This window comes from Vitis riparia, chromosome 14 (genome assembly GCF_004353265.1).
Source record: "Vitis riparia cultivar Riparia Gloire de Montpellier isolate 1030 chromosome 14, EGFV_Vit.rip_1.0, whole genome shotgun sequence".
In the NCBI taxonomy this organism is placed as follows: Eukaryota; Viridiplantae; Streptophyta; class Magnoliopsida; order Vitales; family Vitaceae; genus Vitis; species Vitis riparia.
Genome location: NC_048444.1, coordinates 13,607,250 through 13,632,111, shown reverse-complemented (window position 1 = coordinate 13,632,111; position 24,862 = coordinate 13,607,250). Strand labels below are relative to the sequence as shown.

Below are 24,862 nucleotides of genomic sequence, written 5' to 3'. Positions count from 1 at the left end.
TCCCTTTTAAGCTAGTGAGTAGATATTCTTTCATTCCCAACTTGCTAGTTATCTTCTAAAATAAGTGACTTGGTAAACCCTTTGTTACAATATCAAAATGTTGCCCATTTGTTAAAATGTAAAGTACAAATTAGTCCATTGGCTAGCTTATCTTTGATAAAGTGTAGATCCACTTCAACATGTTTTGCACAATCATGTTGACCTGGATTATGAGTAGTACTGATTGTTGATCTATTATCACAATATAAGTTCATAGACCCCGTCCACTTCACTATCAAATCACCAAGAATTATTTTCAGCTAAAGTAGTTCACAAATTTATTGTGCATGACTCTGAATTACATTGTTGAATTAGACTTGGCAACTACAACTTGTTTCTTACTTCTCCATATCACTAAATTTCCTCTAAGAATATATGTAGAGGTTGATTTGCGGTTTGTTACTTATTCAGCCCAATTTGCATTAGTGTAGGCCTTCATACTCAACTTTATTTTTTTAGAAGTGTATTTCCTAGCTTGGAGTGGATTTAAGGTATTATAAAATTCTGGGCATAGCTTGTAAGGAAGTCTCATTTAAGGAGTGCATGAACCAACTTACTATACTCACTGCATAAGCTATATTAGGTTTCATGTGAGATAAATAAATCTCTCATCTAACCTCTAGCGACTCCCCTTATCTATTGTTGCATCTTTTGATGTTTCTTTAAGGTTAAGATTTTGCTTAATAGGTGTGTTGGAGATGGGGTACTGTCCTTGCAAAGGCTAAAAGCTTCTTTTGTTTATTTACTTTGGTTGGAGACCAAACTGTCTATAGAAGATGATCCTTCGACATTAATAGATTTTATTGATTAGGTGGGTTCCCAGGAGGGGCTGTTTTTTGTACATCTTGTTTGGATAGGTTTCCTTTTTGTTTCAGCTGTAAAGGGGGTGAGTGCCCTTTTCTTGTACATTTTGGGCCATTATTTTAGCGTCTCTTATTAATACAATACCTTTGATTTTGCTTAATAGGTGTGTCAGTATGCCTATATTCAAGTATCTTGGTTTCTTAGAGAAGATCAAGAATATACTTTAGTTGGGAAATAAAGTTTCCATTTCTTGAACAAGCCACTCCAATTCTCAAGAAATACTTGAGCTTATCCAAGTCTTTTATTTTAAATTCCATGGTCAATTGTTTCTTAAGTTTTTCCATGTCTTCAATAGCATCCTCTAGTATGATGATATCATCCACATAAATAATTAAAATTATGATTTTACCTGTTGTTGACTATTTGATAAAGAGAATATGATCCCCTTCACTTTGTCAGAACTTTCAATTTCCCATAGCTCTTGCAAATCTTCCAAACCATGCTCTTGGAGATTGTTTTAGGCCATATAATGCTTTTCGTAGTTTGAATACTTCATTAGCCTTAAATCTATAATTGAACCTTGGAGGTGTTTCAAAATGCAAGAAGACATTCTTAACATCAAATTGTTGTAAAGATTAACCAAGATTGGCTGTTAAGGTCAATAATCCTTGTATAGGATTCGTCTTTGACTGGAGCAAAGCTTTCTTACTAGTTCACCCCATATGTGTTAGCCTTTAGCTATAAGTCTAGCTTTGTATCTCTCTAAGTTTTCATTTGTCCTATATTTTACAAAGAAAACTCACTTACAACCCACTGGTTTCTTCTCTTTAGGTCATTCAACAACCTCCCATGTCTTTTTTTTTTTTTCAAGTGCACTCATATCCATAGTTTTCCTCCAATTTTCATTCCTAAGCGTCTTTTAGACAGTAGAATTTTAATAAGATTTAATTGGGTAATAAAAGCTTTATGTTGTGAGGGTAAATCTTATCAAAAGATATGATGTTAGATACAGGGTGTTGGATGCATTTTCTAACTCCTTTCCTAAAAGTTGTTGGAAAATTTAGGTCCTCAAACACTGTTGCCAAACAAAAACGACTAAGGTTACATTTAGTACCTCTCATGGGTTTGGATTTTTAGGTTTGGACTGGAACAGGGTTTGACAATCTTCTTCTTGATATTCCTAAGTGGTTGGTTTTGGAATGCAATGTTTGAGATTGAATTTTCTGCAATTTTTGACATAGTGTTCAGTGAAATAGAAACCGATCAATGATAAAGAGGGCCCACTAAGAGGAGAAAAAATGGTGACCATGATGAAGACCTTGAGGCTGAGAATAGCAACAATGAAGGCCACTGGAAATCAGCAATAATGAAGACCATTTAAAAGCTGTTTGGAAGAAAATCCAAATTCTTCCCTTTTTTATTAACTTCTTCTGGAAATACAACAGGAAATAAATAGGACTCTTAGCAGCCTAGAATCCTAACTAAGTGAGATTCTTAGCAGCCTAGAATTCTAATGAAGTGTGACTCCTAGCAGCCTAGAATCCTAACTTAAGTAAAGAGAAAAATTAGGAAAGGTCCTATCTACTCCAAGTTTGTTACTGGATTTTATTGAAGGAAAACGTAAAAAACCTAACTAACTTCCTAACTTTCTTCAACACCATTAAATAAAGGGAAAGAAGGATTTTTATTCATGCATTTCTAACAAAATGATACAGTATTTATGATGTACAATCCTACAAAATTAGGAAACTGAATTACACACTATTAGAAGGTTGATTAATTCCTAGAAATCCTCTACCCTACAAGTAAGAAAAAATAAAGCAGGAGATATGCAACTATAAAATCTTGGAAATTAGGGAGTGAATTCTCTGGTATCTTCGATTAGATTCATCAACACATATGATAACGCCATATATGTTTTCTTTGATCTAGTATAAATTTCCAAATAAAAGAACATAAAAAAAGAATGATTTCTGTTGTGTCTGTATGAAAAATATGGTTTTCCTAAATCAACCTTCCATTTGTAGCTCGGGCAAGAGAAGATACTGAGAAAATTGACCATGGTGTGAAGAAAAAGGCTGAACGTCTTCATCATATTGCTACTGTATGTATATCTATATGCTCAGTTGTTGGTTCTGTTGGAGAAAATTCATGCATGCGCTCTCTGTTATTAATATATATTCAATTTTGTGTACTTATCAGATTTTGAAAGACAAAGCGCAGTCTAGATTGAAAAGTGCAGCTGACAAGCATTGGAGTGATGGAGCATTGGAGGTATCTCTACCTTCTTTGTATTACTTAATTCTCACTCTTCTTTGAAGCTTGTTATTCTGGAGTGAAGTAATTGATGAAGATGTTTAAATTTATTGGACAATTTGAATTTTATCTGTCCTGAACAATTAGATGTGAGGTGAAAGATCATTAAAAATATAATAATAAATAAAATTGGAAAGTTGGAAAGAACAAAAAATTGCTTATCATGCAGTTAATTTTGCGATTTACTTGCTTTTTCTTACTTCCTGTGCCACCTCTGTTAATTTAACTTTGATTAGGTCATTGTATTAGCTTGGAAGAGGAGTTGATTTTTCTTTCTTCATTTTTTAACTTTTTATATTGTCTTGGGTGAAGCCTTAATAATTCTATTTGGTTGTTGGAAGGGCTGAGGAGAAAAGCACAAAATTTTTTACCCTTATCCTCAAAATTTTAGTCTACAGAGAATAGAGGTTTCTTTCTTCCCCCTTTTCTACCAGGGATAGATCTAGAAGCTGTTATCAGTGGCAGTATTCTCTACATAGTCTAGTGTCTCATTTGTGCTTTGAAGTCATTGGACATTGGTGAGTTCTGTACATTATTTTTAGGGTCATAAAATAGTGGTACACACACTAGTCATGATTACAATTAAAGATGTTTGTGAATATGTTTGGAAGTGGTGGCTTCTAGAAGATGTGTTTTTACCCCAAGAATATATAAAATGGCTGGAAAATTTGAAATCTCAGTGATTAGACTTCTGCCTCACAATTAGCTTGTTCTTAGGTTACCTTATTTCTCAATCTTGTGTGATTAGACTTCTGCCTCACAATTGGCTTGTTCCTAGGTTACCTTATTTCTCAATCTTGTGTGATTAGACGACTTCTGCCTCACAATTAGCTTATTCCTAGGTTACCTTATTTCTCAATCTTGTGTGATTAGACTTCTGCCTCACAATTAGCTTGTCTTTAGGTTATGTTATTCTCAATCCAATTCTAAAGATCAGCACCCCTTCCACTTGCACTAATATAAAATATGATCCTAGTCCTGATAAAATTGGTTTGGCATAGCTTTTTGCTCTAGTTGGTAAATTTGTTGATCAATTTGCAATTAACTTCACCTTATTGATGGTCACGATGGATTGATTGTACTTTCTCTGGCCTCAGATTATATGAGCATCAATGATGTTGAAACTTTCATACATTGATATCATTAATGATGTTTCCCATCTTCTGATGCGCTTTGCCAAAAGTCTTTTGAGTTTGTTTGTTTGCCTTTTTCTCCTTTGATCAGAAACAAAAGATATATAAATTGTGAAAAAAAGCACATGAGAAGGATGAGGGGTCCTTCTCACAAAATATAAGAAACTGATCAAAGTAATGACTAAACTCCTCCACTCTACAAGGAGAACTATACACAAAAGTTTAGTCCACTTAATACATGGGTCACATTTCCTCGATTCCTCAGAATTGAGTAGTATGTATTATTAAAAAGAGCATTACTTCTATTTGCTCATGAGGTGCACCAAACTCTAATGAAAATTATTATGGTTGTACTTGGATTGTTGCTATGGAAGAGGAAATGGGTGATGGATTAATGTATGGAGATTGTTATTATTCCTTATCTCAACATTGGAAGTTTCTCTCAAGGGTTGTGCGTATCTTTAAGGTTATGTATATCCTGAAATATCTTAATTTGTTGTGCCAATGAAAGCTTCATGCCACATGTTAGTGCAATAAAGACAAAACAAATCCAAACACAATGGTACATGAGGTTTTAATGCAGCTGGGTGTCATATGCCAAAATCCACAGATAAGAGAAGATCATCTGCCTTACCATAGAGAATTTACAGAAGAAAGAGAAAACAAATACAATGCTTGAATCTAAAACAATTTCATGTTTCCCCGCTTCTAGTATCTATAACTTACTTTATTGGGTATCTTCCGTTTTTCCTTACATCACTATTTATTGGGTACAAACTTAAACACATGCTAATCTCAATTTTATGACTTTTTTCCACTCATGCATAAAGATATTTCTATCATCTTTCCTTATTCTATTAGTAAATTTATTTCTCAAGAAAATATCAATATATGAAATATTCTAATATAATAATTGTTTACCAAAGGAATATGTACTAAATAGGAATTTGAGACACCTTCCAAAATATCCCCACATTGGTTCAAATTTCATTAAGTCTTACATCTCTTTGCCACACATGCTATGAATTGTGGATTCAGTCTCATGCTGGCTCCTGATTGAGTTATCAATCCATTGTGCATCTCATTCATTCAGTGCCATTTGTGATGGTGGCTAATTTTGGAAACAAGTGCTACATGACAATTTTAGATGATCTTAGCATTCTTCAAACCTTTTGTCCCATTCTGGTTGTCCATAAAATTGTTTTGATCTCTTGCTATAACTCATATTAGTTACTTGAAAATTTGTTATCTAATTACAATCTAAGTGCCCCAAAAGTCTTACGAGTCCCAAGTTTTATTGGAAATATTTTGTGTTCCGATTCTTGATGCTTTCATGTTTTGTCTTTACCTCATTCTCTAATTGTGGAGTGTGAGTAATGGGAGCCCTTTCTAACTATATTTGACGAAGGCAATGTTTACTACTTAGGAAGTGATGAAGTACTTGCTTTTTTCATGTCTCTCAACCATGCAGTCATCTTCTAAGCCAACATGTTTGGATTATGGCATTGTTGGCTTTTGCATGCTAGTGTTGCAAACATTACAATGCTTTGCTGAATTCAACTTCATGTGGGAAGAAGTTTACAGTTAAACTACATATAGGTTTTCATTTAGGGGCCATTTAATTTACCCAAATGTACCTTGTGCTTTTTTAGTAGATCAGTTAAATTGTGATACTGGATTTTCTCTTTTACAAAACTGATAGTGAAATTATGAAAGTCAAGAAAAGAAACCTAGAAGGAATACCAAAGAGATACACAAAAGTCACTACACTTAGGAGTCCAACAAGACTTGCAATTCACAACTCAATGCTATCCACTAAAGAGATTTGGAGTTTGGAGAAAGAAATCTTGATTAAACCTTAAAGTTATCTTCGACAATTTAAAACTAATCAACCTCAGAAGACAAAGGACTGACATAGTCTTAGACTTGAAACAATTCTCCAAGCATAGGTTCTCAAAGCATGACCAAAATAAATGTTAGTCTTAAACCTTATTTGACTAATAATAGAAGACTTCCTACAAAACTCATGGAGGGACTGACCATTCATCTAGGAAGTAAAAAAAAAAAAACCTAACAGGGTAACAATGGTCAATCTAGTAGGACCACTTCTAGAAATGATGTAATAACTTACTCTATTCAACTTTTGATAAAGCTCTATAATATGCATTAGAATCTTAACTCATAGGGTTTTCCAATGGTAAGTAATTTGCATAGAAAGTCTAGCCAGAGTTTTTCAAAGGCAATAATGATTTATTGAAAAGCGCTTTACAAATGGGGTCGTACATTATGTACCCAGTGGGGGTATGCGATGAGTGCCTAAGGCACCAACAACACCTTAACCCCTACCTTAACAGTCAACTAAATCCAGAAAAGATGAAAAGTTTCAATATGATACCAAATTAGACTATGGTAAGAAAGCACATGTAAAGAGATTTTTCATTATCACTTCCCTGAACTCTTGAAGCCTTCAAAGCATCTTTTGTTACATCTCTCCAAATAGACCAAAACAAATGGGGTGTAACCATACTCCAAAACCTCATCCCATGCTAATATGACAAATAACTCCTCAATAAGCGAGGAAACAACCACAACACATTGAAAAGAGATCACACCAACTATCATAAGCTGTGCACCACGATACAATGAATGGGAATATGGTTAACTGACTTCTTACCTATTCAAAAGAAACATCAACTTACTAATGACCAAGCTGCCTTTTAAGTCGATATAAAGTAAAGTTTTTCTCCCAAGTAGCCTTTCACACAACTTTAGATGGGGAAAAAGACTCTCTCCCTTGGACTTGAAATTTTGTAGAAAGATTATACCAGAAAATGTCATTTTTAGTTAGCTTCCATTCTAACATATCAACATTTTTTTTATATAGGCAAATAAAAAAATATATTAACAGCACCTATCAAAAGCACACCAAAGTACATAGTTCATGGAAAAGGGACGTTAAGAGGCAAAGCAAAAAAACCCTTTCATGAACACTTTAACCAATTTACAAAATCTATAATGGCTAGGGGACCCCCATCTATGTACATCCTAACCCACAACAAAATATTACGAAAAAACATGGATTTAAGTGCTTGATTAGACATATCTCTGCTTTCAAATGATCTCCAATTCCTCTCCTAATAGAGAGATCAAAACACTCACATCAAGATAACCCTTCAAACCTTCTTCCATTTTTTCTCACAAAGAACCTTAAACTTGACATTAACAATGCAACCCTGAACAAGGAAAACCCCAAATTCCATAACACTAGCTCTGGCACAATGCAAAAGGATGTAATTTAGCTCTTCATCTTTCTTATAAAGAAAACATCAATTTACTAGAGACCATCCTCTTTTTTTCTGCAGATCCAAAGTCAAAACCTTTCCCTTAGAATCTTCCCATGCAAAAAACTCTAGTTTGGTTGGAGCTATAAATTACAAATAATGAGTTTCATTGGTTTGATTTTGATCCAAGAAACTAGGTTGGAAGTTATGGACAAATATCTTGTCTGAGACATTTGGAAGCTTCCCACAAAGAATGGTACTTCTCCCTCTGATGAAGCCTCAGGTGGGATTGTCAATATTTAGAGATCCTCTTGTGTTGCTAGACATGATGTTTTCCTTGGATACTTTTCACTTTAGATTTAAGGAGGGTGATCGGTAAGATCTTTGAGTTTAGGTAGTGAATGGTTTAGTTATTCTTGGCTGAAATTGGGCTTTTGGGTGGTTCTAACAAATCTTCTCAGTCTTGGCTTGCTCATAGTGGGCAGAACTCTAACATCATCAGGGATCCAACAAGCTAGGGGAATCTGGAATCTCTAGAAATATGAGCAACTGACTTTTGGATTAGGAGCAATGTAAGATATTTGCATAAAGTGAAAAACCTTGATTCTCAAGAGGGAGCATAAAGGAATTTATAAAGGTAGATTAAACAGAGGAAAGGAGGAATAGCTGTAACAAATAGGAATGATACAAAAATGAAACAGGCAATCTATCTAAAGGGAAAACCTTGTTTCCACTAATGTTTGTATTCTTGTGGATGAATTTGTGTCTTTCACGCTTGGAAACCACCAATTTAACTCTTTCAGGTATTACAAGATAATATGACATCTCTTAAAGCTACCTGTTTGTTTGTTCTCAGGCTGATTTGCGCCGTGCTGACTTTTGTGCCAAACAACGTGCAATGGAAGATGCCCTAATGGCCTTAGAGGTAAACTGATTTATCTTTTAGAACTGATTTTATGGATTCATCTCTACTTTGTATTTGTGATGGAAAAATGAAAGTTTGCTTCGATAAACACTATTCCCCCTTGGATTTAATACTTAAATATATTTCTTTTTGTGGTTTCACAGTTTGTAAAAAATATCCATGACATGATGGTGAGCAAAATGTACAAGTTGTAAGTTCCTTCTCTGATGGTGCATCCTGTGTTTGTTCTCTCTGACTCATAGTAAAGTTAGTTGAGGCTTAAAACCTTAATTTTATTTTGACATATTCTTGGCATCAACTTCCCTTATAGGAAAAAAGGTACTCCATCATCTAATGACACAATGGGACATATAATGCTTGAAAAGAATGGAAAAACTCTTGATTTCTTCCCTGGGGAAGTGTCCACTGATCGCATTACCGCTATTCAGGTCCTTTTTTATTGCCATATAAACAGCATGTCCTCGGAATGCATCTGGGATCATAGCAGTTACACCTTCACATTTGATAATGTGCAGGAAGTTTACTTGAGTATGGCCTCGGCTCTCTCTGAAGCTGATGGAATTGACTATACTGATCCTGAAGAGGTTTGAATCTAATGTTTACTATTGTTTTAATCTGATTGAGCCAATTATGTAGGCTTGGGGTTAATGTTTGTTTCTTTATCTATTTTTTTCATACCTGGAACAGCTTGAGTTGTTAGTTACAACTCTTATCGATCTTGATGCAATGGATGGTAAAAGCAGTGTTTCACTGTTGGCAGAGTGTTCAAGTTCTCCTGATGTCAATACTAGGTGAGGTCTTCTCCTACCTACCGATACCAAGCACACCCATTTCTTTATTTTTTCCTGATAATATAATTCAAATTGCAGAATGTGTTTAAATGTTTCATCTCATGGGAGTTGTTTAAAATGAGCAGTCACGTGATCTCTCCTGGGAAAGAGCTCATGAACCTCCTATAGCTTCTTTTCAGCACAAATGTAATAATGAGAAACTTTGTATTTTTAAAGTTAGCATGATGAATAATTATAAAGATAAAATGTAAATGTATAATATTTTTTATGTTATTAAATGATAAAGTATAATATTTAATTATTAAAAAGTTATATCATTAGTCAAAAAGTAAAATAAAATTTTATTCATATGTAACAAAGGATGTGGATGTCAAAAAACTCAATATACTTAATATAAATCTTATAACTAAAAGAAAGATTGGTGTAGTGTTGGCTGATCTCTCCATTTTTAAAAAATTCTCTTGTTCGAGTCCTAGTCTCTTAAACCCTTCTCACCCATTTCAGGACCTGACTGATCCACTTAGGTTGGCTGGTCGGCCAGTTTGCTGCAATTGGAGTCCAAAAATGGCTCCTTTGTGAAGCAAACCAAAGACATGACTGGTCAGTGGTTCAACAAGTCCCACTGGCCAGGGTGGTCTGGTTTCAAAAATGTTGGTTTTTATCTCTTTTGCTAGTAACTGGCGGATTCGGTCTGGTTTTAAAAACATTGGATTTTATCTCTCTTGTTACTAATCCTCTTGGAATCCTGTTATTGCCTCTCTCTCTTTAGAATCTTCAACACCACTCCCACAGGCATTGCCATTAATGTTCCTTTGAACATCATATTGTTTGATATTATTGATGTTCCACTAACATCATGAGGTTTGGTATTTCCATTAAATATAAGTTTGAATGGAATTTTGGTAATGCAACAAAAAATCTCTGGCATGGAAGCCTCTTAGAATCAGTAGCTATTTCCAGTTTTCCTTAGAACATCTTTGAAATGTTATCATTTCCTAGTTCCCTGATTTATTTCCAATTATTTATGCCTCACCTCTTGTCAGGTCTCTCATTTTCTTTCCTTCTTTTGCTGTTATTTTTCCTATTTGTAGACAAGCATTAGCCAATGCATTGGCAGCAGCCCCATCCATGTGGACTCTTGGAAATGCAGGCATGGGAGCATTGCAGGTGCTTAATTTCTTAAACTGATTTAGAATTATGATAATTATTTTTATTTTTCATCACAGAAAATACCAATAATTTGTACTCTTTCCAGAGACTGGCAGAAGATAGCAATCCTGCAATTGCTGTCGCAGCATCAAAAGCTATTTATGAACTGAAAAAACAGTGGGAAATAGAAGAAGGGGACAGTTGGAGGTTCACAATGAATCAAAAGCTAATGAAAGAAGCTGATGATGTAGAAGATACTGACTAAGAATTATCCATATGATTATACTGTAGATATCCACATGGATGGCCCAAGTAATTATTATGGTAAATCCACTAATCTGAAGAAGTGAAATGAAGTGCTGAAGTAAAACAGAGAGCTTTGTCATATGTTTTAAGGTTGGTGTTTCTTTCGTATATTTTTTCACCTGTCCAAGCTCTGAGAATTCAAGTCTGTCTGCCCATTTCATTTGATTTCTTCCCAATTTCCTTTTATGGTGCAGAGGCAAACTTGGAACTATATAAAGGTATAGACCAATTTGACTTTTTAGTGAATAATTTTGTTACAGTATAAATTAGAACTCAATCCAGATGCTGAATTTGCAACTTATTTTTCTATATTTTCAGCATATTCATTTCCCCTTTCTTACACTTTCTGAGATTCAAATGGAACCACATGGTTAGAAACTTGTATCCTGCATTACTTTGGGAACCATGATGCTGATCTCTTTACGGTAACTATGCTAACCAAATAACTATTACAATAGAGAAGATGAAGATAGTTAGCCACGACTGTAGTTCTCCATTAGAGGGGCAAATATGACTGATAACTTTATGAAAGCATTATGTTTAAAGAGATGGTCATTATCCGCTGCAGTTGATCAATGCTTACTCCTGAGGATGGTTGAAGAATTGATCAGTGTTTTGCCTTTTTATTTTTCTGGTATTGTATTTGGTCTTTTTGTTAGAATTGTAAAGACCGAGAACCTGGTAACAATTGATGAATAGGAATGTTGAAAATTTGAGTAATTTTACATTTGGTGCCGAATGACTTATCCAAGAGTGCAGTATGCTGGCTTCCAATCTTTGAATATCCCATGTTGAGCTGCATGGGTTTGCACAAATGACATTTCTTACTTGTATATATAGTAGGGCAGGAAGGTTACAAAAGCTGCGCAGGGCATTTTTTTGGAGTTTGCGAGAGTGGCAAAATATTCAAGAAGCTTCTAGAAGAGTTGATTTTTTCCTACGTACCCTTTAACTTTGTAGATAGTATATAGTAGACATCATAGGAATGTTTTGGAGCGTCTCTGGAGAAACTGTAGGATTCTAGAACAATAAGATTATTTTCTCTTGTTTTCTTTTATTTCGTAAATCCAGGAAAGACCCTTTTTGAAAAACTTCAAAAAAAGTGGCTCGACTTCTCCCCATCTCTTTTCATACAAAGGCTCTTAAGTCACCATCACACTCCCCTAATTTCAACTTTCTTCCTTTTCCCTACTTTTGATTGCCCTTTTTCCTTTATTCTTCCCTTTCCATCATAGCCATGTTTGACAGCTACGTTCATCCTTTCCCATACCATCCATTTTCAAATCGTTCTAGTAAAACATGTTGTTAAGATTATATTTTTTGAGTCAGAAAAAGTTGCTTATCATTTCTAGCAAATTCTTTTCAACCTAGATGTCACAAAAATAAAACTAAATTAGAAAAGTTGCTTGGAGAACATGCATGTGGGTTTGAATTATTCAGTCGACCTGATGATTTACTACTTAGTGGGAGACTAGAGTGGACGCTAAAATGGAAAATAATAATAATTATTATTATTATAAAAAAGAGAAAAAGACTGAAAAGGAAAACTAAGACAAAATTAACAAAAGTTGAAAGGCATGAGCGCCTGTCTAACGGATCCACACCAGGTGGGCTCAGCAATTCATTTTCATGGATGGGTGGTGGTCCTCACCAGTCCAGGCCAGGCCAGATTACTATCCAAATGGGGAGCCTAAGAAGTATTACTAAAAGGGAAAATACTTAACTGGCATGAAGTTGAAGCGTTGTCAAGGCTTCAAAAAGCCTGCCTTCTTTGTTCTAATCAAGTAACAGCAACGCATCCATGGCTCCCAACAAGTTTGCAACCATGCTTCACATGAACACCCACAAAATCACTGTAATTCTAGTGTACGCAGTCCTTGAATGGCTTCTCATTATTCTCCTTCTCCTCAACTCTTTCCTCTCTTATCTCATCTCCAAATTTGCCGCCTACTTTGGCCTTAAACCACCTTGCCTATGGTGTGCTAGAGTGGATCACCTCTTTGAGCCTCCTGCTGCCACCAACGCAACTCAGTCCTACTACCATCTTGTTTGTGAGGCCCATGCCTCTGAGATTTCCAAGCTGGCTTACTGCTGGGATCATCGGAAATTGGTTGAATGGGAAGACATGTGCAACGACTGCTCCTCCTCTCGCCCCGGTTGCTCAGGAAAACCATTTGAAATCTCACACCAAATGGCTTTCTTTTCAAGCACGCCTCACAACAATGCTGCAATTAATGGTGAGAGGGATCGTAGGTGTTGTTGCTGTGATCACCTCTTCACCACAAAATTCTGCCCTCCTTATTTTCTGTTCAAGCCTTCCTGGAACATTTTGGAATATTCCCGCAAGGGAAACCTGATTGTGGAAGAGATGCACAGTGAAATCTATGGAGATGACTTCTCAGACAACTGCGAAAATCAAAGTGAAATGAAACACAACGTGGAAGCCGATGTTGGGAATGACCAAGTGTTGGCAAATGAACAGCTCATAGTTTCTGATGTCCAAAGTATTAGCTTTCCATATGATGACAAGGAAGGAAATGAAGATGAGAAAGCAGACAGTACTAAAATCACACCGCCATATTCCAATTCTAAGGATTTTCTTCATCCATCTTCTGATGATGCTGGCATCCAAACTTGTTGCAGAGCGGATGAATCTCTTGAAATCATCAATCTGCAATCTAAGATTCATATCCATCCTGAATTTCATCGCATAATCCCTTTTCATTTGATTGATTCTTCAACTACTGAGAACCAGAGGTCATACAAATTTACTAAAGGAGGTCGAAGGCAACATGAACTTCAGCATCATGGAACTTTTCATTCTGAGTCCCTCATCAAATCAAATGAAGAGATTCCCAGGATCTCAAAAGATGCAACACTACTTATAACTAATGCTGAGAAGGCAGAAAAGACAATCTCCAAAGAGCTTAAAAGCTTGGAGATGGGTGCGATTGAGGATTCTGTGGCTCTAAATACTGGAGATGGAAGAAACGAAGATTTAGTTGACAAGGCATTTGAACAAGCTATTACTAGTCAAGCAGCCCAAAACGTATCTACTGATACAAACGAAAGAGAAACTAAAGCTATGAAAGAACCCGATGATCCTACAGGTATAAACAATTTGTTATATTCATTACATTTTGTAATTGTAAATCTGTTTCTTCTCCCACATTTGTTGTATATTCCCGTTGAATCTATGTCCTACTTTATTAATCCAAGCAGCTCCTGAAGGAGACAGTTTTAATTTGTCAGGTGATGAAATCAAATCTGAGATCTTGACAGACATGAAAGCGTTTGATTATGAGCCAACTGATCAAGCTCAAACTCAAGAATCAATTCCCTTACTCATACACCTAGGAGAAGATCAACCTTTAATGATCTGTGATAGCATTCGAATTATTACTAGCCCTGATGCATTCATAGCTGAGAATGACCAAGGTAAGCCTTACTTCCATAATTTATGGCCTCCATCAGTGAAAAAAACTTAATTCATACAAGCCATCCTGTAATTACAAGGTGGGATTCTAATGCAAGTTTGGTTTTGTTAGGTCTAAATCACACTGAGAAAGCTGCCAGGGGAGAAAGCATAAATTTTGCTGAAGAGAATCAACAAGGGATAAAGCTTCATTTATCCCTATGTTCAGAGGCCTGTGAGGTGGAGGAAGAGAGGTTTTCTGGCACACCCACTTTCAGGGAAGGCCTCCACCACCTACATAAAGAATTACTATTACCAGATAAAAAAGAATCAGTAATGGAGAACTCATTTGATGGAAGTGTGATTAGTGAGATGGAAGGTAGTGATACAGTTTTCACCATTGAACGCCTCTCAGCAGCGCTTGAAGCAGAACGCAAAGCTCTTAGAGCTCTATATGCAGAACTAGAAGAGGAAAGGAGTGCGTCTGCAATAGCTGCCAACCAGACAATGGCCATGATAACCAGGCTTCAAGAAGAGAAGGCTGCAATGCAGATGGAAGCATTGCAATACCAGAGGATGATGGAAGAACAATCCGAGTATGACCAGGAAGCATTGCAGCTTCTAAATGAGCTCATGATTAAGAGAGAGAAGGAGAAGCAAGAACTGGAGAAGGAGTTAGAAATACATCGTAAAAAGGTTTTGGATTATGAGTCAAAAGAGAAAATGATGAGAAGAAGGAAAGATGGAGGGAGCCTAAGAAGTAGAATCTCTTCTGCTACTTGCAGCAATGCTGAGGATAGCGATAAGCTTTCTATTGATCTTAATCAAGAAGGGAAAGATGAAGATAGTAGCTTCTGTGGCCATCAAGAAAGAAACAGCAATAGTACACCTGCTGATGCAGCCCTAGACTTGGATGAAATGGGGCTAGAATGTGTGAATCATTTGAGCACACTTGAAGAATCATTGGCAGAATTTGAGGAGGAGAGGATGTGTATTCTAGAACAGCTCAAGGCACTGGAGGAGAAGCTTTTCACATTGGGAGATGAAGAAGAATTCTTTGAGGATGTAGAACAGATGGAACAGTTTCCAGAACACAATGGCAAGGAGTTGGATGAGGATTGTGGATTTGGAAGTGGAGAAGTACAAGGAGTCTCAAATGGACTTCCCAAGGAAATGAGTGGAAAGCAATATTCAGAAAAAAAGACAAAGGGATCCAATGCAAAGAGCCTGCTTCCACTTTTGGATGCAATCCATATTGAATCTGAAGAAGGGGTATTAGAGGAAGTACAAATTGAATCTGATTCTGCTAGAATGCTGGTCTCTTCAGTTTCCCAATTTGAACTGGAACACAAGAAACTTGCAATTGAAGAGGAGGTGGACCATGTATATGAAAGGCTACAAGCTCTGGAAGCAGATAGGGAGTTTATGAAGCATTGTATCAGCTCCTTAAAGAAAGGAGACAAGGGCATGGATCTTCTCCAAGAAATCTTACAACATCTCCGAGACCTGAGGACCGTAGAAGTGCGGGTGAGGAACATGGGTGACACTACTCTAATCTGAAGTTGCACTTCAACTACTGTACCATGAATTAGAAGTGCCGGAGAGGTGATATTTGACTTGTTTTCAGGTATAATTCTTTCTAATCTGATTCCACAACTCGATTGTTCATCAAGATTTGGAACATTTGATATTTTGACAGTGCAGGTTTCTTTCTTCCTTGGAGTTAATTGGGGACTGACTATGCAGGGTCACTCATCTTGAGCATTGAGGACTTTGGAAAAAGAATCTTGGAATTCTGCATTCTCCTCTCTTTCCCTGGCTAATCACTGCCTTCTCCTGCACTCTCCAGGCAAAAGGTGAAAGAGGTTATGTGTAGTGTCACTTGGGACTCGTCTATTTCTCTTCTAGTTTATGCATCATTTGATATCATATGGAGTTCGATCAATGAGGTGGAGACAAAGTTTAATTATTTGTAAGCCACATGTATGTCTCAGTCTGTTAATATTCGTGAGTGGTTCTGGTTCTTATTCCCTTACTTTCTGTACCATTTCATAACATGGATAGCTTTACAAACTAAAATAAGACATTTCTTTCTCCTGCTATATGTTTTTAACTTTCTACTGATATACCATACCAGTTCACATGTTTTCAGGAAAGATCCAACTTTTGGTCCCTCATTTCTATCCTAACACGATAACATGTATGGTCTATAGCACTGCCCACTGGCTGTGCCTGAAAAAGTCACAAAAGACGTAACATGCATACATTCTTTGGATTGGATAACTGGTTTCCCATTGGCTCCCAACTTTAACTTAATAAACATTGTACTTCCCAAATAACCCCTCCTTATGTCCTCCCGGTAATCCCATAACTGTCCATATTGCTCACCATATGAACCCCTAATCATAATTGCTGCATTTTGTTTTCCACTAGAATTGAAAATTTTGTTTTTGTGTACTTTTCCACATTGATGAATAGAATTATATGTTTTAACTTGAAAAACAATTGTTTCCTAATAAAAGTAACCTTTCGATATCAACCAATATAAGTAAAGTGAACTTGTTATCAATAATTTCAGTTATGAAAAAGTAAAAAAACAAGAAACTTAAAACTTAAAATATAGGAGGCATCTTTTGGCCTATCATTTCCCTCATTATTGTCCGCTTGTTTATTATTTCCTATTCTACCAAACTCAACACTAGGATCTATATTGGCTTCAAAAATCAAATCATCATCTGGTTCCTCATATGCACTTTTCAGAAAGTCCTTAACCTTACTATCCTCACTATCCTTATCCCCAACAGTAGCTTCTTTGTTTATGTCCTCATCTTTCTCACCATCAACCATTGTCACATCCTCCTTCCTAGTATCCTTTCCCCCTTGTTCGTATGTCTCCTCTATACCAGAGGCTTCACTTTCCATAAACTTAAATTGATCTAGATGTTTGAAGTATACTTCAACTACTCCTTTTTCAATCCACATTAATCATCAATACCAAGAACTAAATGAATATATCCAAAGCTTCTTTGTAACCTAGATTTTCCTTTATGTCATCAATTTCTATTAATAATATATAGTCTGCATGACACCATTCATTGTAACGGACCCCTATCTAAAAGTTGCCTCCCTTGCCCGTAATAAATTTTCAACCTTAAGGCTATGTTTGGTTCCCAGAAAATTTGAAGGAAAATGTAAGAGAAAGAAAATACAAAGGAAAAGCGGAAGGAAAGAAAAAGTGAAGGAAAATAAAAAAACAGATTAAAAGTGAATAAATTATTTTTTTTTGTTACTTCAAACTCATTTTATTTATTTTAACTCATCAATATAAATATTAAATAATTTAAAAATACATAAGTTTTTAATTAGTTTTAATCATATTTGATTTTCTTTGATATTTTTCATAGGACAACCAAACATAAAAAAAATCATTTTCCTTTGCATTTTTTTTCTTTCCTTAGTATTTTTCGGGAACCAAACATAACCTAAAAATTCAGACGGAGTCTTTGCTTGCAATCAGAAAACATTTGACATAGAAATCAAAATTAAATCATATCTAATAAATGAAATATTCATTGGAAAAGTTCTATACCATTTTTTATGTTCAAAATAGTTACATGTAGTAGTGGGCCTACACAATAAACATTTGGAATAGAAATCAAAACCGAACTCTATAAGGTGGATCGTGTATAATAAATAATAAACAATCAAATAGTAAGGAATACAGTGTTCTTTATTCAAGAGACGTATGGTAAACTAAAATCTAATAAAAGGGTCATAGAGCACACTTCCAAACACAATAAAGGTTCAGGCTGAACCAGCATATTTAACCCTCAAAGTTTTGTTTATTTATTTTTCTTTTGTCTTTTTTGTGGTTGGATGTGTTTCAAAATTAAATTTTGGTATGTAAATAAAATATCCTTACAAACTAAATAAGAGAAAGAGAAAACAAACCAACAAAACCATGAGTTTGCATCAATTTCATCAAATAGAACAAGTCTAAAAGATATGCTCAACAAACAAACAACGAAATTAAAACCAAGAAAGGGTAGAGATGATACCATACTATGACATTACATTGCATATTCTCTGGTTTGAAAGGGGATTCCTAAGGTGGTTATCACATATTTGATACTATCAAACCCAAAATGGTAGAGTAATGAAACCCTAATACCACTTTTATCCTAATTTTAGTTTCATGTGAGACTCGCGTCTTCCTAGTGGTTTGGAGGGATAGGCATCAAAGACCCTAAAATGCACTTCAATGTCAATGGCATGTCATGCTCAATAGCTCATCCCATTAGTTTTTTAATGACTATTTAATTAGCAACTAGGCACAATTTATGAAATTAAAGTGGTTTAAATGGGACCTTTTTAGTTTAAGGGCCAAGATGGGACACAAACTATAGTTCAAGGGGAACTAGTATATTTAATCCTAAAATTTTAATTTTTTTACTAAATAAAAACCTTTATAAAGTGCTGAATAATTTGATGAATATTTTGTTCATTTTGTTAGTGAGCTCAAATGGCTAGTTTAGGTTAACAATTTTATTCCAAACATCATTGGATTTACTCTTCCTACTTCTTAGGATTTACATTAGCCTTTGAAGACTCAAGATAATCAACAGTTTTAACTTAGGGTTGTTCAAGTATAGATGGTTGAGTATACTGTAGGAATTCATGGAAAACTCCATTCCAAGCCTTGGATCAAAAGGGTGTATGCAACTAACTTCCTAGGGACACTAGATCTAGACAACAACAACACTATAATCATAAAACTTAGATCTAGGTGCTAAAAAACATATCTTTGATCCCCATGTTCTCATATCAGTTCCAATTAATGAAATGAATGATGTAGATCTTGAATACCCCTCATGATCTACTGTCAGATGGCTCTCTCCTAAACCTTAGCATAGGAGATGGAGGAATTCTCTCTATAGGGATGGAGGTTAGGGCTCTCTTTATGGAGGATAAAATGGCTGAAGTGTCTAACCCTAAACTTTTAAGGGGATTATTTAGACTTCCTTGTGGGCTTAAGTGACTTGAGCTTATTTTGGGCTTGGGTTATTTAATCTAGTCCATGAAGTCCTAATTTATTAAACCTATTAAGCTCCAATTAATTAATTAGCCCAATCTAGAAAAATCGTTCATAAGTTCTTATGCAACCTTACATATTTACCAAAATACCTTTATACAAATATATGAGTAAAGAACCCAAGTATCCCTTAAACAATGTGTCACCAAGGAATATAAGCTAGACTTGGGACCATTAGGACACATAGGAAAATATTGACTCTCTCATAATTTAATTATAAAGTTTACTCAACACCCTACTACATAAATATTGAAATATAGTCCTTAAAAGCAAGACATGATGTAACAAAGTTAATTTCCACTTCTCTATTCTTATTTGCATTGATTTTTATTTGAGCATTCTAGCTTGTATCACTTGCCTAATACACAACTACTATAATGCTTATAAGATATAATGCATGGAAAAATGATAGATAAAAGTGAGTTGAAACTTTATTAAATAAATAATAAAAACCAAGAGTTTATTACATCATGTCATGCTTTTAAGGGCTCTATCCTAACATTGATCTATGACAAAAACAACATAGGACAATGATGTGACCAATTGTACAAGTGTGATATACGTTGAAACTAAAACTAAGCTGTCATGATTGATTGCACTATGTGCAATCTATGACGAAAACCAGAAAAAACAATGACGTGACTGATCATATAGGTGAAATCTATGCTGAAAACGAAATTGAATTATCATGATCGATTGGGCAGGGTGTGATTCGACTCATGGTAGCTTAGCTTTAAAGGCGTATCAACAAAATTTATACCTTAAATACTATTACTAAAGTAGCCAAGCTACTATAGCATAGTGGTTCTAGGATCGTTCACTGGGATGGGTTTTCGCAAACACAAGTGATATTCAAATTAGGAAAATAGGTGATTTTCTTATGGATGTTAGCTTTAAAAGAAGATGTAAATGTTTTAGAAAGATTTAAACTAATTTAAGCTAACATTAAAGACTAAAATGAAAGGTTGTAAAAACAAGTTTCTCAAAGATAGGATAGCTATGCTCTGGCTCTTATGCAAATTGGAAATCTCAGGATAGGCTTCTCGCGTTGGGGTTGCAACTATGGTGATGCTTGCTTCCTGAACTGGTATGGATTTAGCAAATCAAGTTTTAATCCTTTAAAATGGCAAAACAGATGGTAGTGAATTTCATCAATGGTTATTCACCTTAGACTTCCTTTGAATGGCTCGTAAGAGATAACTAATAGTCTAAAGCTAAAAGCTTACCAAATATTGGCAACTCAAAGTCATTCCAGGTGATAAACTCACCTTTCAATGGCCATTGAAATTGGTTCTAACGGATTAATGCAAAACTTGGAATTGAAAACCTCACCTTCCAATAGCTCGTGAGAGATAACTAATGGATAGAAATCCAAAAGCTTATCTTAAGAAAGACTAAGTCCATTAAAAAATTTTGATCCTGATTTAGCTTGCCCGGATCCCATATGAAGTTTGCATCCCTCACTTGAGATTTGGTTTGTATGATTTTTCCATACAAAGTTTGGGGGAAAGGCGAATGCATGTATTTCTTCATCAATTCTTCCTTGATGACTATCCTTTGTGGTTCTTCTTGTATATAGTCATCTTTCTCTGTACTTTTCCCCTTTTTCTTTCCTTTGATTTCCTCCCTCTTTTCTTTCTCTGTTTCACTTTCTTCCTTGTGCTCTAGCTTGCATGTGGGCAGATCAACCTCTTTATTACTCTCCTTAGCCTCCATTTCATGGATACCCTTTTGATTTTGATGAGGTTGAGAAGGAGAGTTTTATTTCTCTTGCATTGTGTTGAGGTTGGCAAACCTTGAGATTGAATCTTGGAGATTATCTATCTTCTGAGATAGATCATTTTGCACTTCATCCATCCTTATGTTCAATGAACTCTCTACACTGTCAATTCTTTGACTGAGCTGAGCGTTGATGGATTTTTGAGCTCCAACAAAGTCTTCCATGACCTTGTTAAGATTCATCATAGCTTGTTCAAGGTTTGAGGCTTGCTGCGGTGCTTGAGTAGGTTGCTGATACTGAGGTGGTTGTGGTTTCCAAGAGAACTTTGGATGTTTCTTCCAATTGGAATTGTAGGTGTTGCAATCACCAAACATTTCGCTCGCCACTGGAATGGTAGGACACTCCTTCACCAAGTGCTCATAAGATAGACAAATGGCACAAGGCATAGCTTGCAATGGTGTCTGAGAGATGGCTTGCACTTCTTGCATCTGGTTCATTTCTAGCTCTTCCAATCTCCTTTCCATAGCTGCAAGCTTTGCCTTCATGTCTATGTCATCATTCAAAATATACATCTCACCCTTAACATCAGGTTGAGACGTCATTCTTCCCATATCTCTAGCATTTGGTTCACCCCATTCTCTTGAAAATTCAGCCACATAACTGATGAAGTTCATGGCTTCCTCTGCTATCTCGTATTCAACATGGCATGCACAACTAGCAATTTGTAAATTAAAAACAGAGAAAACAAAATAAAATAAAATTCTAAAGAAAATTATTAAGATTAACTAAAAACTAAATAAAAGATATACTAAAACATGAACAAAGGAAAATAAACAAATAAAAAGAGTTAGTAAAAGGAAAAGAAAAGTCACCAAACTTGTGATGAAGATCACAAGTACTCTGAAAAGGTCATATCACTGTAAAGTGGCACCATCCCCGGCAGCGGCGCCATTTGATTCGACTCATGGTAGCTTAGCTTTAAAGGCGTATCAACAAAATTTATACCTTAAATACTATTACTAAAGTAGCCAAGCTACTATAACATAGTGGTTCTAGGATCGTTCACTGGGATGGGTTTTCGCAAACACAAGTGATATTCAAATTAGGAAAATAGGTGATTTTCTTATGGATGTTAGCTTAAAAAGAAGATGTAAATGTTTTAGAAAGATTTAAACTAATTTAAGCTAACATTAAAGACTAAAATGAAAGGGTGTAAAAACAAGTTTCTCAAATATAGGATAGCTATGCTCTGGCTCTTATGCAAATTGGAAATCTCAGGATAGGTTCCTCGCGTTGGGTTGCAATTATGGTGATGCTTGCTTCCCGAACCGTATGGATTTAGCAAATCAAGTTTTAATCCTTTAAAATGGCAAACAGATGGTACTGAATTTCATCAATGGTTATTCACCTTAGACTTCCTTTGAATGGCTCGTAAGAGATAACTAATAGTCTAAGCTAAAAGCTTACCAAATATTGGCAACTCAAAGTCATTCCAGGTGATAAACTCACATTTCAATGGCCATTGAAATTGGTTCTAACGGATTAATGCAAAACTTGGAATTGAAAACCTCACCTTCCAATAGCTCGTAGGAGATAACTAATGGATAGAAATCCAAAAGCTTATCAAGTATTGGCCATTGGAAGTTGTCCAAAGGAAATAAAAATCAAACTTTGCATTAATGAACCATTAATGAAAAACGACTACCTTACCTTCCAGGTGCGAGAAATTTTCATGGGATTGAATCCAAGCCATCACATAACATCCATACTTTGAGAAACTTAAAAGGTTTTAGCTTCTCATCCTTGGGGATTTCATCCTCCAAGGATGTTTGGCTACTAAGAAAATGAGAAAGAAAGAGAAGGAAAAACAGAGCAAGGCTTTGTACGCCGATTCTATATAATTCAATAATATATCTCTATATTACAACGGATGCAAGGGAATATATATAAAGAAGTTTTTCCAACCTTCCTAGCTAAGAAATCTTATGATTGGTGGATTACAAGGAGAAAAATGGAAATTTATACAAAAATATCTAAAAGAAAAGATCTAAAGTGGAGTCGGCAGAAACAGAGGAAAATTCGCACCACGCATGGGCTGTGCGAATTTGGAAGGTGGTGTGCGAATTTCGCACACTGTTCGCACAAGCTGAAGGTGTTGTGCGAATTTCGCACAAGCCTGGAGCAGTTGTCTTCCGAAGGCCATATTTTCCTCATTTCAGCTCCAAATTGTACACGGTTTGAAGCGTTGGATTCTTGACTTCCTGAGCTTTGAAATGGTATATATCATGTAAAAATGGACTTCGGGAAGTGCTCCAAAAGTGCGAAAGAAGACTGCAGCTGTTGTCCTCTGTTTTCCTCTTTGCTTCCATTTGCTTCTCTTTACTTCTCTCCTTTTGTTGGCTTGTCTTAATGATCCAAAAAGTTGTCAAAACACTAAAACTAGCCACAAATATGATTAGAAGTCATTGCTAGGTCCTTAACATGCCAATTGAAATAAATATGGAGAATTACTACACAAAAGTGCTTAAAACATAATGACTTAAAGGTGTAAAATAACACTTTTTGGGTAGTAATCAGGGTGTGACCTATGATGAAGGGGACACGAACAACGATGTGATCGATCATACATGTGCATTCTACATTGAAAACAATATTGAACTATCATGATCAATAGAATCGGGTGCAGTTTGTGACGAATAGCAGATAAGAAAATGATATGACCAATCGTACAAGTTCTATCTATGTCGAAAATGATATTGAATTGTAATGACTGATCAGACCAGGTGCCAATTATGACACAAACCAGATAGGACAATGATGTGATCGATTGTACATCTGCGTTCTATGCCAAAAACCAAAATGAGTTACCCTATTCGATCAGACTGGGTGGTGTCTATGACAAAAACAACACATGATAGCGGTGTGATGAATTGTACAGGTTTGGTCTATGCTGAAACCAAAACTGAACTTTTGGGACCTATTTGATCGAGTGTGGTTTGTGATGAAAACCAGACAGGAAAACGATGTGACTAATCCTATAGGTGCGGTCTACACAAAAAATAATACTATATTGTCGTGACTGATTGGACAAGGTATAGTTTGTGATGAAAACCAGAAAGGACAATGACATGACTAATCGTTAGGTGCAGTATATGCAGAAAATGACACTAAACTATTGTGATTGATCAGATCAGGTACAATATGTGATGAAAACCAAACAGGACAATGACCTGACCGACTGTATGGGTGGGGTGTATGTCAAAACCAAAACCAAACCTTTGAGACCAATCTAAACGGGTGCAGTCTGTGATGAAAACCAAGTAGGACAACGATGTGACCAATCGTACATGCGTGATCTATGCCAAAAATGAAACTAAGTTGTCATGATTGATCAGACTAAGTGTAGTTTAGGACGAAAACCAAACAGGACAACAACATGATCAGTCATATAGGTCTGGTTTATGCTAAAATCAACACCGAATTGTCGAACCTATCATATGAGGTGCGGTCTTTCATGAAAACCAGATAGGACAACGATATAACCAATCGTATAGGTGTAGTTGATTACTGATTCATGCCTAATTGGTGTATCAGCTGATTCATGTCTAGCTGGTGCTCCTTGATAGAGGGAGTAATCAACAAAATTTATAACCTATTACACCATGAACTAGGGTAGCAAAGAAAAAGCTACTATAGCATAGTGGCTCTAGGATCATTCACTGGGAAGGGTTTTCAAACTGAAAATGATACCAATTCAAAGTGAATTGGTGTTGTTTCATTTCAAGGTTAGCTTAAGAAATAAATCACAAACTTTGGTTGAAAAAGGGTTAGACTTAGACTAACGACACAACAAGTAATGGAAATTACTTATGAAGAAAAACATTCCTTGGA

At 35.7% G+C, this 24,862-nt stretch overlaps 2 protein-coding genes across 6 annotated transcripts in view; both read left to right on the top strand.

The window, feature by feature from the left end:
• The window catches only part of LOC117930107 (senescence-associated protein AAF, chlorolplastic), a 33,730-nt gene extending 22,240 nt beyond the window's left edge, over positions 1–11,490 (top strand). Inside the window, exons 5-15 of one of the 3 annotated variants that reach the window (XM_034850570.1) lie at positions 2,871–2,947; positions 3,046–3,117; positions 8,430–8,498; positions 8,642–8,688; positions 8,809–8,926; positions 9,014–9,082; positions 9,186–9,289; positions 10,381–10,456; positions 10,545–10,834; positions 10,939–10,962; positions 11,063–11,490. In XM_034850570.1, coding sequence (XP_034706461.1) covers positions 2,871–2,947; positions 3,046–3,117; positions 8,430–8,498; positions 8,642–8,688; positions 8,809–8,926; positions 9,014–9,082; positions 9,186–9,289; positions 10,381–10,456; positions 10,545–10,703 — 791 coding nt within the window. In that variant the 3' untranslated portion in view covers positions 10,704–10,834; positions 10,939–10,962; positions 11,063–11,490. Of the gene's footprint in view, positions 1–2,870; positions 2,948–3,045; positions 3,118–8,429; positions 8,499–8,641; positions 8,689–8,808; positions 8,927–9,013; positions 9,083–9,185; positions 9,290–9,367; positions 9,511–10,380; positions 10,457–10,515; positions 10,835–10,938; positions 10,963–11,062 lie in introns of those variants that run through there. The other 2 variants (XM_034850572.1, XM_034850571.1) reach the window with 2 other exon arrangements.
• Positions 11,491–12,329: 839 nt separating this feature from the next.
• LOC117929716 (myosin-binding protein 3) lies at positions 12,330–16,261 on the top strand. 3 transcript variants are annotated; one of them, XM_034850100.1, is made up of 4 exons: positions 12,330–13,854; positions 13,997–14,182; positions 14,293–15,786; positions 15,864–16,261. In XM_034850100.1, exons 1-3 carry the CDS (start codon positions 12,546–12,548, stop codon positions 15,717–15,719), a joined length of 2,922 nt encoding a protein of 973 aa, XP_034705991.1. In that variant the 5' UTR covers positions 12,330–12,545; the 3' UTR covers positions 15,720–15,786; positions 15,864–16,261. The 3 variants fall into 3 exon arrangements, with proteins under 3 accessions (XP_034705991.1, XP_034705990.1, XP_034705989.1); XM_034850099.1 differs by having other exon boundaries at positions 13,967–14,182; positions 15,906–16,261; XM_034850098.1 differs by having other exon boundaries at positions 13,967–14,182.
• Positions 16,262–24,862: the final 8,601 nt, after the last annotated feature.

Bases quoted from the DNA above. Each gene is read 5' to 3' on its own strand.
- LOC117929716 (XM_034850099.1), top strand. From the start codon at position 12,546: ATGGCTCCCAACAAGTTTGCAACCATGCTTCACATGAACACCCACAAA. The intron at 13,855-13,966 runs GTATAAACAATT...TAATCCAAGCAG, and splicing joins AGAACCCGATGATCCTACAG to CTCCTGAAGGAGACAGTTTT. The intron at 14,183-14,292 runs GTAAGCCTTACT...TGGTTTTGTTAG, and splicing joins CATAGCTGAGAATGACCAAG to GTCTAAATCACACTGAGAAA.